Raw genomic sequence first — 14,648 nt, 5'->3', positions numbered from 1 at the left:
AACTTCTGTGAGAGTTCCTCTGGGATATATACTTGATATCCAGTAGTCAAAAGTGTCCTCTGTCCCCTTTAGTATCCACCAGATATATGCTACTGAAACTTTTTTCCAAATGGAAGTATATGAAAAAATTCGTAACCCTGAACATTATTTTTTATATGTAAAAAACAAACACACTAGCAGAAAATAATTCTCACTATTGCCCTCTCAATATGCCTCACTCCACTTCTAGGGAGAGATTGGTAGGGAATAAGAAAGTTACCCAGTTATAAGACTATTTCATCATTGACCTTTTCTCCGATACTACAAACAAAATTACAAGGTAGGAAGAGCTGTGGGTAGGGATTATGAATGAGCTGTGATTCTGGGTAAACACCACATTTTAACAAAAACTAAACCAATTATCAACTCAGTCCTGCCACAAAGGACTTCCTTTTGCTCATTCCTCTTCTTAGAAAGACAGCAATTGGAATGCTTTCAGATGTTAACTTCTTGCAATAGTCACCTTCCTAAATTAAGGGCTTTTTAAGGTCCCTATATGTTTTTACACCTTCACCAAGTAATTAATAATGCTTAATTATTAACCTGAGTTTTAATGCAGAGCAAGTGCTTAATTCAGTATTATCAAAATGCTAATCAAAGCTGGTTTCAAATACATGAAAGAGAGAATAAAGAGCCTGTAAAATAGCAGCTTCCCTTTTTTTATGATTTTCATATAACCTACAATGTCTTTTTCAGGTTTTCCAAGGATGTGGCCAACCTAAACCAGCGCCTGCCCTGAGGTCTTCCCGTTCTGTCCCTGAAAACTTCAATACTCGGTTTAGACCATATAACCCAGAGGAGCGACCTACAACTGCTGCTGGCACAAGTTTGGATAGGCTGGTAAGGCAAAATATATTCCATTTTCTAATTATTAGAAATGGCTTGGTAATATAGTAGACAGGTGTCAATATTGTGACATTTTTTTTTAATAATTTCATAATCACTCTATATGGTTTCTACGCTGGCTGTTCCAGCATTCAGTAGATCTTTTTTTCTCCATTGGAAATGGTACAGAATTGCATTGTAGGAGAACATGACTCAGTTTTTATGTATTAGAAATGTTAGAAGAGAATAAGCTCTTTCCTGGAGCCCAAAAAACAGATGAGCCGTGGCAGGTACTTTGCAGTATAAATTCTCTTTGAAAAGTGATCTACAGCAATATTTTGTATTTTTTTATTTTATTAAAAATGTTTTTTATGTATTAAAGCAATTTTTAGCAGCTAGTTCTTTAACATATACACTTGCAAAGGCACATTGCTTTGTTCTACTTCTTTACTTAATTATGAAATTACCACTGCTTTATTTCCATCCATCTCAAAAATTGACTTTTATCAGCTAAATCTTCAGTGGTCATTAATCTGACTTTATTTATTCAATCATTTTGAAAACAAGACTTTAACATAAGATTATTCTCCTTACTAACAGTCATTGGATTCACATTTGAGACTTCGATGTTCCTGCTATTTATACACCTATAGATTTTTAGCGGGCTAATTGTTATAGCTGTTAATACTGTCTCAGCAATCATGTCAAGGTAAAGCCAATGAGCAAAATTAGGGAGCTGCAAAGCGTCTGAACCAAAACAGACTCTATTGCATACCCTCCGCTTGCCGACCTTGTTGCCGAACACTTGCACAGCATTGGTCTGTTTTGCTGAAGAGAGTCGTGCTCAGGGCTGTAGCAAGAGTGAGGGGAGAGGACCACCCAGCTGGAAACAGCCACCGTTAGTTGGGGGTATGACGCTTTGGTGATCTGCACTGCTGCTGGGTGCCCAGCAGGTGCTGGCTGTGCTAGGGCACCAAAATGTCTTGCTATGGTTCTGATCACAAGCCTAAAATGTCTAGAGGTTTCTCCAACATGCAGCTTACATCGCTGAGCAGGAACCCAAATATACTAATTCAGATAAGGACCTGCTTATCTTCTTGACACCATCATTCAGCAAATTGCTTTGACAACTACAGTAGTCTTCCACAGTGCCAAGTCTTTCCAATCGCCTCTATCTATGCTGTATTCTATCTGTCATCTGCTGTATTTTGTCAATCTTCGAGGCAATTCAACTGGAAAATAACATGGCATTTCTAGTCAAGACATGGGATTACCCTGCAGCAAAAAGCAACATTTGTTAGTTCTCTGCTCTTCTGGAAATGGTGTAGCCTGGTTATCTTGAAAGGAGAAGCAGAAAAGAAGATGTTTACCTCCATTGTAGACTTACGTCTTTCTACCACAGCAGCTTCATAACCCAGTGTAGCATCTCAGGCTAAAAATCTGGCTGGCAATACTCAATCCCTATTTGACGGGGTCTTAATTTTACCCTTTCACTTTAGATTCAGAGAACCAGCCCTTGTGTATTGCTCAGTGCAGGGGCCTGGATCTTAATCTAGAATTGGCCAAGGTGAAGTGAAAGGCCACCAAAGCCTGTAGGTTTCAATCAAGCTCCGTCAAAGCTAAAGGTTGCAAACAGAGGAAGTGGGAGGAAGAGCATGAAAAGGAAGGCTGGTAGCACAGTTCAACTTGGATTACTCTTACGTTGTAAGAATTGTTCAAGCATTTTTGCAATGAAAAAGACAGGTTTAAGAGACATTCCCTATTGACTTAAGGAGAATACTTCTAAATACATTAATATCCCTTTTAAACTATAAGTTTCCAAAATACTAAGCAGCATCCTGAATAAAGCAGAGATGTGTCATATACTGCCAGCCTTTAAAGGCTGTAACTAATGAAAATTGCCAATGCAGATAATCCTTTATAACTCCTAATAACTTGCAGACTTTTAAAGGGGAACTTATCTCCATATGATTTAACTAGGTTTGTTCGTGCATTATTTCAGAAAAAACAAAGAGCTTATCATTGCTGCTGTTACTTTAAAAAGTGTTCAAGCCAAATATCTATTTGTTTTTCCTTCTGGTGATATTTAAAATAATACCTATTTATGATCTGTTAGTGGTAAGTGTTGGTATTAAATCCGTCTCCAAATGGCAGTGATGCACGTATTATCTCCTTTTGGGCTGAGACCAACTATCCCTTGATATAGAGATGGCCACTGACCTCAGCTGGATCCATTTATGTGGATCAGAGCAGAAGGCTTTGTTTCAGAGCCGTAATCCCTCAGCAGCACTTGGGGAAGTCACTGCATGCATCTTACACCAACTTGGGTAATATTATCCAGAAGGATATAAATGCTGCACTTCTGCCTCACAGGAACACCATTCAACCTGCCTACATCAGATCTTTAGCATTTAATGTGCTGAATCATTCCCTGAATCATGTATCTCTCTTCATTAACTATAGACAGAGCCTGAAGGACCAGCTTCAATTAGATCCTCCTAACCCTTGCATTGCTAACAGGATGTAAGGAGAGTCTCACTCACAGTAGTTTTCCAGTCCGCACACTGATCATTTTCTGTTGCTTGCTTAACACAAACATACAGCAATATTAGTATTTTGATAGTAGTGTCAAACAGTTAAAGCCCCTTTTGATTATTATAGGTATAAGAAACAAATCTTTCCTTGTGAGTCAGCTGACTGTTCAGTGTTGCATTAATGCTTTTAGAAGTCTGTTCTGGAGTTTGTATTCATAAAACACTGTCAGACCACTTAACTTTAGACTGTAATAGCAAAGTCCAAACATGCAGCTGTGTAAACTTCAAAAGAAGTGACAATTCTGATTTCATCTGTCTTTGACAGCATGTGCTCAGAAGAGACCAAGTTTAGAAAATATTTTTTCTGCATCTCAATCTTATACAAACAGGTAGCATGTCTGAACCAATTTTTTTTTTTACTCCTTCTCATATCCCCTTTTATAAGCTTAATTCAGTTGAGCATATTTTATCAGGTATGTTGCACAAAGCAGCCCTCATAAGAAGCCTGCACTGAAATCACCAGGTACTGAACCCATCTGAGAAAGCACTCCTTCATCCTTGCCTGAACTTGTGTGATTAATCCAGCTATTCTATTCCAAGAGGAGGGAAAACAGTTTCCCTGAGTTATTGTCATATGTATAACCAGTAAGGCTTAATAAATAAGAAATAGATCAAAATAAATTGTGAGAAATGTGAAAAAAATTAAATATCCCCCAAAAGCTGTGGTATAACTGGTTTAAAATTCATCAGATGTATTTAGGAAGTTATGTAGAGCTTGAGAGAGCTGTCTAAGCATGGATATGAAGCACCATCTGAGACATCCTGGAGTATCTGAAACATGGGACCAGCAGATATGGCACAGGACTAGAGGAGACCAATATACTTCTGGAGCAGCAGTGGGGAGCTGGGTAGAATATGCTGCAGCATCTCAAGCAATTCAAGATACCTGTGCTCAGGCAATTCAATCACATCTTCACAGCACAGGGCCTAAAAGTCTGGCTCTTTCTGAAGTCAATGGAGAGAGACACACATCTCTGGAGAGTGATTCACCCCATCTGTCACAGACACCTCTCACAGACTGGGAAATGAAAGGCTCAGCTGAGATATCCCCATGCGGATATGCAACACTGAGATGCCTCAGAGTATCTAAGACATCTAATTGAGCTGGCAGATAGGACACTAATTTGGGATGCTCATGCCCTCCTGGACTGGCAGTTGAAGGCCAGGTAGAACACCCTAGACGATGTCTACTATGTGTCATCAAAGTGGGAGAACAGAACTGAGCCCCAGGTGTTCCCTACAGGTCCCTCTGGCTGGAATTCAGCTACATAAACATAGTCACCTAATGCTATTTGAGATGCCTATGGTCTTCAAGATGTCCAAATGTGAAAGCAAAGTTACAGGAGACCTAGCTGGAAGTAAGCTGGAGTACCTCAGAGCTACTAAATTCACTTGCTATGCCTATAGTTAGGTAACTGGGTTCCACCTTCTTTCTCCACTGACTGTAACAAAGCAAAAATGAGGACTTTTCTGATCCAATATAGAGATCCATAGTGTAGATACCTCTAACCAGCTATCTAGATTTGAAGTCTAGATGACTGTATTTTTTACTGTTAACGGAGAGAAATAAAGGTCTTCGTTCAGTGGTCTAAACATAGGTTTAGACAACTTAATTGAGATCAAATATTTCTAAAGCACAATTCGTCTCATCCTAAAGTACATGTTTAAACAGCTCAGAGAAATCATTCCATATCGCTCTATTACAAAGTGCCAAAAAGTGACAACCTTAGTCTAGGCATCTAGCAATTACATCTGAAGTTCAGTAAGATAAATACTGTCAGAAATCAAATAATTTTAACCACTGAGCTCAGCTGCTTCTGTAGAGCATGATCTAAAATTTCTCATTTAAAATCAGCTGCTTATAAATACTCGTTATCTTCTCTGTGGTTGCCTGTTTGGTATAACCTGTGGTTTATTTTGTTTTGTTTTGTTTTGTTTTTCTGTTCCCTGAATCTGTTTCCCTCTTGCTTCCCAGAGGACTGTCTGGAGGACAATGCAACATGGTGTAAGCTTTGGTATTCTTATTATTCACCTCCATTCCCATTTGTCTTTGTACAATGCTGGGCAAAACACTTCTTTAAGTTTCATCTTCACCACCTTTACTTTGTGTGTGTTTGTAGGCTAAAATGCTAGCAGTTCTTTCTGTAATTTTGCATTCTGGCTGATCTAATTCTGCCCAGTGCCCAGAGTTGCTGGTTCTTTCCAGTATTTTTCTCCCACTTCAAGCATGATGCCTCACCCCCAGAAAGGAGCATATGTACTCCCTCAGTGAGCTAAATCTGGCGTAAGCGTCCCCACAGTCTCTGACCCCACGTATGCACATGCAGCAATGCAGACACTGCGGTGGCATTCACCTCTGAGTCCTGTGCCTTGAGATAGCACTGGAGCAATGGAAACAAGCTCCCAGGCCTTCCTGGGCTCTTTCCCTAGAATTGACCCTGTCTTGCTGTCCAATCTTGGGCAAACCACTGAGCTTCTCTGCGGGAGTTTGATAAAGTAGATTCCCTTATGCTTTGTGAGTGTGAGAGGTCCCTGGTTTCAGACAGAAGGCCTCCTCAGCAGGGTTCAGCACAGTCCAAGGGGAAGGCAGGAGCACAGCACCATGCAGATGTGCATCCTCTCACTTGTGAAGTACCCCAAAGCATTTGGCTTGGACTACTCTATCCTGCTCCTTAGCAGGACTAATTAGTCTACAGAGAGAACCATGCTGATATAATCATACTACCACCTGCGTTTGAGCTGCCTCAAGTACCTCTGTATCCACTGCATCACCGTACAGCACAGGGCTGCCTTAATTCAGCTGGAATTCCTCCCAAGAATATACTGCAGCCTGACCTAGCTGGATGTGTATAAAATAATTCCACATTTTCTTTCAGGAGGATGTGGAAGCTTTCTTGACTTTCCACAAGGGAGCTGATGCACTATTAACCATATAATACATAATGCACATGCATACTATGGAGTTAGGCAACAGAGAAATTGGCCATGGCATTTTAAGAGTGATTTACATTCAAGTACAGTATAGTGGCTGCATAGGTAAGCGAATGAGCATGCACCCAGTCTGAAAAATAAAACCTTTCATGCTCTTTACCCTGGGGAGGGGAATATATTGTGTCACACTTTGTAGGAAAATGTTCTTTTATCTTCCCTTCTGCTTTTCTTAAAATAAAAGTAAATAAAGTCTCAATTTCCATGAGCAAAAGACCCCGAATCCTTTTTTTTTTTTTAGGAATAAAATGGGATATATTTTAAGTGTCCATTCAGTCATATTTTTAAATTTTTTTTATTCTATTGTGTAATGATTTTTGTTACAATAAAAATATGCAATAGTAACCTAACAAGTCTATTGTGAATAATTACTTTCCAGTGCTCCAAAACTACATGAAGTAGAAAATATTATTCAAAAAAAAATTAATCTGCTTTTCATTTTAGCTATAAAAGACTAAAATTAACAGGACAGTATACTATGAAGACATTGATCTGAATTACCCAGGGAATCCTCTGGGGCACTCCTGAAAGTGGAGTTTATGTTTCAGTTTTTCAGAATTCATTTAGTCCAGAGTCTAGAAATGTTAACTATATGCAATGATAGCACAATTTTCCTGAGATAGGATGTTTATTCTCAACATTTTATTTCCTAAGAGGCCCTAGAATAAAATCCAATAGGTATAAATCTTAAGAGGGTTTAAAACACTGATTTTAATTTTTCAAACACCTTCTGTGCACAGAGGCCATAGGGAAAGATGCAAACAATGAACCTGTAAAAGACTTCATAGATAGGAGGGTGAAGATGACAGGCTCATGCGGGTGTTCTAGAAGCCCACTGACTTCCCACAGGCTACTCTCCCCGCAACCCTTAGATGCTGTGCTGTTGGACGTACCATTTCACCCTGTGTGATGTTAATCAGCAGAAAACTCCTGTAAAGCATAAGGTGTACAGCTCCTCCAGTTTTAGGTTTTGTGTGTTTAAACAGAGCCCTCTGGATACAATACGCACCATGAATAAATATGTTTTATAGCATTTGTTGTGGTCATTTGGTGTCAGATTTAGGATCTGCTCAGTTCTCCAAAAATAGGTGTTTGCTTAGTGTCAGGTTTTGTTTATTCTCAGTTTCTCTGTCACAGCAATATCTAAGTAAGTTTAAGTCTGTGCGATCACTTTTTCCTTCATGGTTAATACCTGTTTCAGGTGGCAAAGGTGGATGAATGATGGTGGCTGTCAGAACCCTCCTGGGAAACCTGCCAGAGTCCTGTTTTTAAAAATGGCAATATTATTCCATGCCCCAGCTGAATGGTTCTGCATGCTGCTGTATCTGATGCATTGCGTTCCTAATGCACGTGAGGCAGTTACTAAGAGCTTTATTACAGGGATTGATTCTGTCTTCAGGTGGAATGTGTCTGCCTGCTGTTTGGACCCTGCTTAGTATGAGCAAGGAAAGATCGTCTTCCAACAGTAAGAGAAAAGACAGATCTCTACCTTAATTAGTTGTCAAAAAAAATGCACAATATTGATTACCGTGTAGTGTCTGCCTTGCCTGAAGAGTGATACGTTGCTTGTTTCATTGAACACAGTGACTGCTTGAACATCTTCTAAAAATGTACTTGTTAGTACTAGTTGAACTTCCTTTACCTGATGGGTCTGAAGACCCACTGAGAGTCATCATCTCATTTCCAGGAAAGTCTTAGAGGTGTGAATGGTATTATGTATCCCTATTACAGAGATGGGGAATACAAAACCTGTAGGCAGAATCCACTTCTGATCACTAGACTTTTCTGCACACAGTAAGACAAAGAAGTGGCATAGTCACGGGTCTTCAGTTGTTGCACATTGAGAAATTATGTGATTCTTGAGCTTGGCTGTTAGGGTAAAGAAAAGCAAGATATATAGGCTAAAGTTTGCACATCTGTGCCATATCAAACCAGACTAACACAAAGTGGGATTGATTTGCCCTAGTTTTTCATGTTTCCGATGTTGCTATCAAAGTCTGAGCTATCACCTCATTCCTTTACTAATCAATGGAGAGAATTAGGCGCCTCCAGACCTTGTTTAAGATACTCATTTGGAGATGACAAGAATCTGAATTACCCTCTGAATTGCCCATTTCTCCCCACTGAGTATTAAGAAAATATGGATGATTAGCTCAGACATCCTATTTATACATGTCTAAATGTAACCATAATGCTGGGCTTTGGAGTTAGGCTTTATGAATCAAATGTACACAAAGGAGATTTTGGTCTATATACTAAATTGATAGATAGTTCCAATCATAATTCTAATCATACTCATCGTGATGGTATCATCAGGTACCTAGAAGGATGGCCAGTCTCCAACAAAAATAGTTCATTCAGAGGGTGCACAAGTTTATTCAAAGGCAATTCCCCCTTGTAAATCTGGATTAAAATCCACTTTATTCCATTTGATGTTTTAGCCTTTGCTCAATAAAGAATAAGGAGTTTTTTTTCCAATATACAGAAAGTTTGTATTATCAGCCTCTGGAAGATGAATCTAAGCAGGCAATACATCAACACTGCTCTTTCAGCTGAAAGATAGATCATGTTTCATTTCACATGCCTGTGCATGAATCTGTGCAAAAGGAAAAGTGAATTCTTAATGTTCTTGTTAATGCTAAAGAAAGATAGTGACTATATAAGCATCCTCTGCACATTAGCATTTTGACATGATATTAAAAGAAAAAATATGGTTTAAAAATTAGTAGCAGGGCTTGTGCCCCTACTTGCAGTGCATAAACCATGCTCATTTAGGTGTTTCCAAGTAACATGACAGCAACAACAATGACTGACGACTTGCCCAAAAGGTGTTACACTGTGATGAATCCTTGCATTGTTAATATGAGTACAACCAACAAGTTCTCAGTTTTCATAAAAAATTGATTTTGTAATATATCATTGGTTCATTTACCACTAGAGAATCAGAGGGTCCTTTTGTGCAAGTGACTACAGACCATAAAATGTTTTTTCAGCAACTAAGTTGTGCACAAATGTAGATGCCAACAGAGAAACTAAAGCTTTGATAATTTCTGAATTAATTGCAAATAGTGATTCTCACTCTCCAAAGAAAAATATGTGTTGTATTTTACTGGCAATTAGTTCTTTCCATCCTTTTGCAGCTATTTTTATTTTGCTATACTGCAGCGCACAGATATATTGTGGACTCATAACAGGAGTGTGCAATGCCAGACTCCACTTACAACAAATAGGAGGTTACAGCAGACTGAAAACTGATTTCCCAAGCCAAACATCTCATACATTTTTCTTTGGTTGTAACAGACAGAAATTGACACTTTATGGCCTTTTATGTGTATTACTAGCGGTGAGAGGGGAGGTGAAATACAAGGACTAAAAAGGTTTACCTTCATACAGATAGTGACCCTTTTGTGAACTTTCCTTAGTTAAAAACAAATAATTTACATTAGGAAAGATTTCCTGTATTTTCCTCCTGCGTTTATCTCCCATCCCTCAGTCATATCAATGTATCAGTCTAGGTTGTTGGGACAGCAATACAGGGTGCTTCTATAAAGCAGCTGCCTGTAAACAGCAAAGCTTGAGTATCTAGTTACAGATACTCATTGATGGGAAAGCCAAGACCTCTAATAATATGGGGGAAGGGGGAAGGAAAGGATTCATCGTACCTAATTTTATCCATCATCAGCTAAGGACTAGTCCAAGGTTATGCATCTGTTAGCAGACCCAGAAGCACTTTTTGGATCCTCAGTCTGGGTGCAGGTCCTAGCAGCATCACAGCTTTACACTAGGGCAAAATGCATAGCCCCCATATTATCAGTCCAAGTACTTAGTCACCATGGAAAGTAGGAGAATACCTGCAAGATACTTCAGCAGATCCCACTCTGGACACTGGCATGTGCTGAGGTATGTGGTAATATAAAACTCCAGCTACAGGATTAGGACTTAGTAGCATGGACTCCATCCACAGTTGGTTTGAAAACAGGCATTTTCAGAGCATAATTCCCAGTCTAATGTAGACATCTGGCAGAGATTGTATGAATAACTCCCTGGAAGTGGCAATGTCTCATGTCAGAATCTGGTGGCAGCAATCATAAATGACCATTGTGTACATGTGTTTGTTGGTTTTCTTGGCTTTTGCTTTTTCTGCACTGAATGTATGTCATGTACATGTCATTTCTGGTACATAAGAAACGGAATTCACTGTCTCTTAGTCAATGTCTATAATACAGGTGTTATGTGGAACTGGGTTTGTTCATCTCCCATGGTAGCAATGGAGAGCTAGTCAAGGTGGCCAATAACAGGCACAATTCACTTGCTGAGTGCCTTATGCTAACTGAGATGCCCTGAACTATCCAGGCATCTGCAAGGAGCTAACAGATGTAATAAGAGCCTTACAGGAGTTCTTCAGTCTTCTGGATGCTGCAGAGGACTCCAAAATGGTATTAGATTAATTTATTTCTGTATTAAATGAGGGATCTAGGAGCTACTCATAAGATCCTAAATTAGACCAAAATGAGTCAGCTGGCTACTTGAATAACTCCCTAGACACCACTGACTAAGAGGTCAATAGGCTGTCCAGAGAGAGGCATCTAGGGCCTTCACATGAGGGTCTAGGGTATGGTGTAGGACCTATTGGAGACCTGTGCTGGCATGTGGAGGATAGAGAAGGCCTCCAAAGGCAGTGGACACCTGTGTGCGGGCAACTGAATCCCACTCCAAGTCTCCACTGTCTGTGGTGGGATTTTGACACCCAGCGCACATGATAACACCCACACTGAGAGATTTTAAATTCAGGCAAGACTAACTCACTGCCAGAGCCTCATGGACAACTGACATATTGCTATTCATTTGTATGGGAGCAAACCACATTGCTGATACGCAATCAGCTCTTAACAGTCCCTAGTGTAATTGCATTCACTTTGAAGAGATGGGAATTTTACTTTCCTGTTATATATTTGGGCAGCATGAATACTATATAGGAACCCAAATGAAAACTGACTGGAATGAAAGTTGGTTTTCTCCTTAAACATTCAAGCCCATAAAAACTTCCAGTACATAATAATAACTGTGTTACCTAAGTAACTGCTACAGTGACTAAAGTAAAAAGCTAATTGCTTGAAGTGCATTGCCTTTTTTAATATAACATACCTACAGTGCTCTTATATTAGAAGCATGACATATATGCAGGAATTTGAGAAACACATTTCTTCTGCTGAAAAAAGCAGCAATCACTTGTAGAAAAAAATTCACTGCATAATAAATGAACCTGAAAGAAAATTCCTTTTTCTATGATCTCACAATGAATGTTAATGGGCTTAACAGTCAGAGAACATTTATAGTCTTAGAAATAATATGTACATAAAAGTCCTTTCAACAGTTATTCATTCATTCAGATGAAACCCAGTTGACCAAATGGAGGTATCTAACCCTAGAGCTAGCCAAATAATATATCCTTTACTGTCAGCTGAGAGAAATAGGTTCTTTCAGGGCACAGTTGATCGGAGCTACTTTAAAAATCTCTATTGGATTAAGACACACTTGCACCCTTCAGCTCCTGTTTCTCACCATTGACTGCAGAAGAGTTCGTAGCTCAGATGTGGACACTGGTGTCCTGTGAGATTAATTTCATTCTCAGACTCTGTCTTATGGAGCTCACGGTCTACAAACCCAGATAGACTGTGAAATTACTATCACACACCTTGACGGTATTTCTACTTCATTTGTTTTGGCAAGAAGGGGTGACCCTGTGCTAGGCATTAAACACTTATTAAAAATATGTTCCTGTCTTGAACACCTTAATGGGATCTTCCTTTCAGGTGTTCCTTTCTTCTGAAGTAAAAGATGCAGGGTTCCCAGTCATCAGTTATTGTCTCTGTACAATTTTCTAACCGTCTATTTATGCTATGGGAATGGAGTGATTCAGAAGAATTAATCAGCTGCTTCTGTAAAGCATGATCTTCATAATTTCCAAGTTAACAAGTATGAATTGGTAACCTCAGTTTGCCCCATGAGGGAAAGAGAAGAAAGTTGACATAGTCTTCCCCTTGCCACTTATTCTCAGGCAATTCAGTTCAGATTACACGTCCAAATGCAGAGTAGTAGAGAAGCAATGCTGTCCAGAATACAGGACTCCTGGAGACTGTGAATACCCTCCTCTTTGTCAGGTACAGAGCACTTTTTCAAGCAGTAACAGGGCTGGGAAACCATGGCTGGCTTTATTTGCAACCCATTTCTCCCAGATTGCAATGCCCACATTATTGGGAAAGAAGAGGACAGCTCCTGTCTCAAACCCACCCGGCTATCACAAAGGTCACTCACATAATAGCACATCTCCTAGCCAGCCAGAGTTCACCCAGTAAAGTCCTTTGTTGTTAGATGGAAAATAGTGAACTCAGCTCCTCTCTGCCTGCAGAGAGAGGCCCAGCTTCATCACACTTTTCATCAAGTCACCTCTTGCTTGATAAAAATTAGTGTGACAAAAATGAGTCTGTTAAAAATCACTTTTATCATGAAATCAGCTGGATGTAGACAGATAGGAGAGTGGTTGATTGGAGAAAAACTGCTGCCTGTGAAATGTGCAGGAATGTGACCAGCTGCAAATTGACTTGATAATGTCCTGAGGCAAAACCCCTGGAATTCTCAAGCTAGTTGTGGAAGCACTTTTAAAAAATCTTATTTCCCACAGGTTGTAATGCTGATTTATTTCTGTGCTAAAATGTGAAATAACATGGCTGGCAAACACTGTTTCAGAAATCTAGAAAATAGTTAATGATATATAAGGACATATTCTTCAATGTCATTTGTTCCTTAATGTCTCCCCATGGCAAAGGCAACATAATCACTTCAAGGCCACTCATACCCATGCTAAAACACTCTCTTGCCTCTTTCAGCCACTCACTTTATCAGAGAGAAAACAGAGATTGAAAGGGCATCACTGTAAGAAAGAAGATGTGACCAGGATATTTCCGCATCTTATAACCACCTAAAGATTTAACTCTGGCCTCCTGGACCAAATGACCAAGGCTTCCCTCTCACTCCAGGATATGAGCCATACTCTGCCAGTACTCAGTGGATGCTAAGGACATGAGCAAGCTGCTAAACTTTGCACCCTGACAGCTGCCCACATGCACTCATTGCAGCCACTCTGGAAGCTCTCCAGCAAAAGCAAGTGAATTTCCAGGCTTTCAGGAAGGGCTCAGCTACTGCATGTTGACCACACAGCTGAGTTTAGACCCAGACCAACGTATTTTTTCCCCATTTGAAGCATTAGAGTGTCTGACACTTAGAAAATCCAGATTTGCTTTGCACTTGTTCAGGTAGCCATGTCCTAAACCAGCCAAGAATGTTTTGTCATTTTTCACTATCAATATTGATAAATAACAGGATTAACACTAAGGTTCTCTTTAGGATTTATTGCACTTCTGAATGCAATGTTATCTGGTTCTGAGACCTTACTCTGCTAGCTGTTGGCTTGCTGAAGTGTTTTCTAACAAAGAAAGAAATACATCATAATCCAGGATAATGACAAACTTCCATCAAGGAGTCCAAGGCTCAGCCTTCGTCTGCACAATTCACCATTTAATTTTAATGGATTAAATTGCATAGTCAGGGGAAATGTGCACTGGTAAGAACATACCTGTGAATGTTTCATTCTCTCTGCACTGGTGGAAGTTGCCATAGTAACTTATCAGGATAAGTTAATCGAGCTTTGCCTGTTATCAGAAACCAGACAGAGCAAAGAATCCACACTATGGATCTTTAGGCAGCTGCTAAAAGTCAGATTGAAGTTCAACTAGAGGTAAATAGGAAAAGGGTCTGTCAGACAGAAATCATAGATGTAATATTTTGGTATGAAGGAATTACAGAGGAAAAGGGGGAGATGAGGCAGAGCAAGAAGTGTTTTAAATTTTTATTGATAATATTTAAATGTTTTTCTGGTTTAGAAAGTGTTTTATTTAAATAAGATTCTGATATTCCATATGGTCTGCTCCATTCCTTATGTGACTACCGTATCATATTTGCTCAGTCAAAGCAATTTTTCTTCTCTACTCAGTCTTATGGGGGTCAGCCCAGCATAGGAAAATTGAATTGTCCTAATTCTCTTTCATATGCCGTCACTTATAACCTCCAGGAACCTACACTCATTTTCTTTTACAGTAGCTGTCTATGGCTGGATGGTCATCTGTGAAGGAGAAAGGCAGCATG

At 39.5% G+C, this 14,648-nt stretch overlaps 1 protein-coding gene across 1 annotated transcript in view; it reads left to right on the top strand.

Moving 5' to 3' along the window:
* Window positions 1-14,648, top strand: part of GPC6 (glypican 6) — an 857,177-nt gene that overhangs the window by 792,344 nt on the left and 50,185 nt on the right. The window contains exons 6-7 of the mRNA XM_068425473.1: window positions 736-879; window positions 5,434-5,463. Of these exons, the coding sequence (XP_068281574.1) occupies window positions 736-879; window positions 5,434-5,463 (174 nt within the window). The remainder of the gene's footprint in view (window positions 1-735; window positions 880-5,433; window positions 5,464-14,648) is intronic.

The sequence above is a fragment of the Nyctibius grandis genome, chromosome 2 (genome assembly GCF_013368605.1).
Source record: "Nyctibius grandis isolate bNycGra1 chromosome 2, bNycGra1.pri, whole genome shotgun sequence".
NCBI lineage: Eukaryota > Metazoa > Chordata > Aves > Nyctibiiformes > Nyctibiidae > Nyctibius > Nyctibius grandis.
Note: the sequence above shows the minus strand (reverse complement) of the source record. Positions and strands in the feature narration are given on the sequence as shown.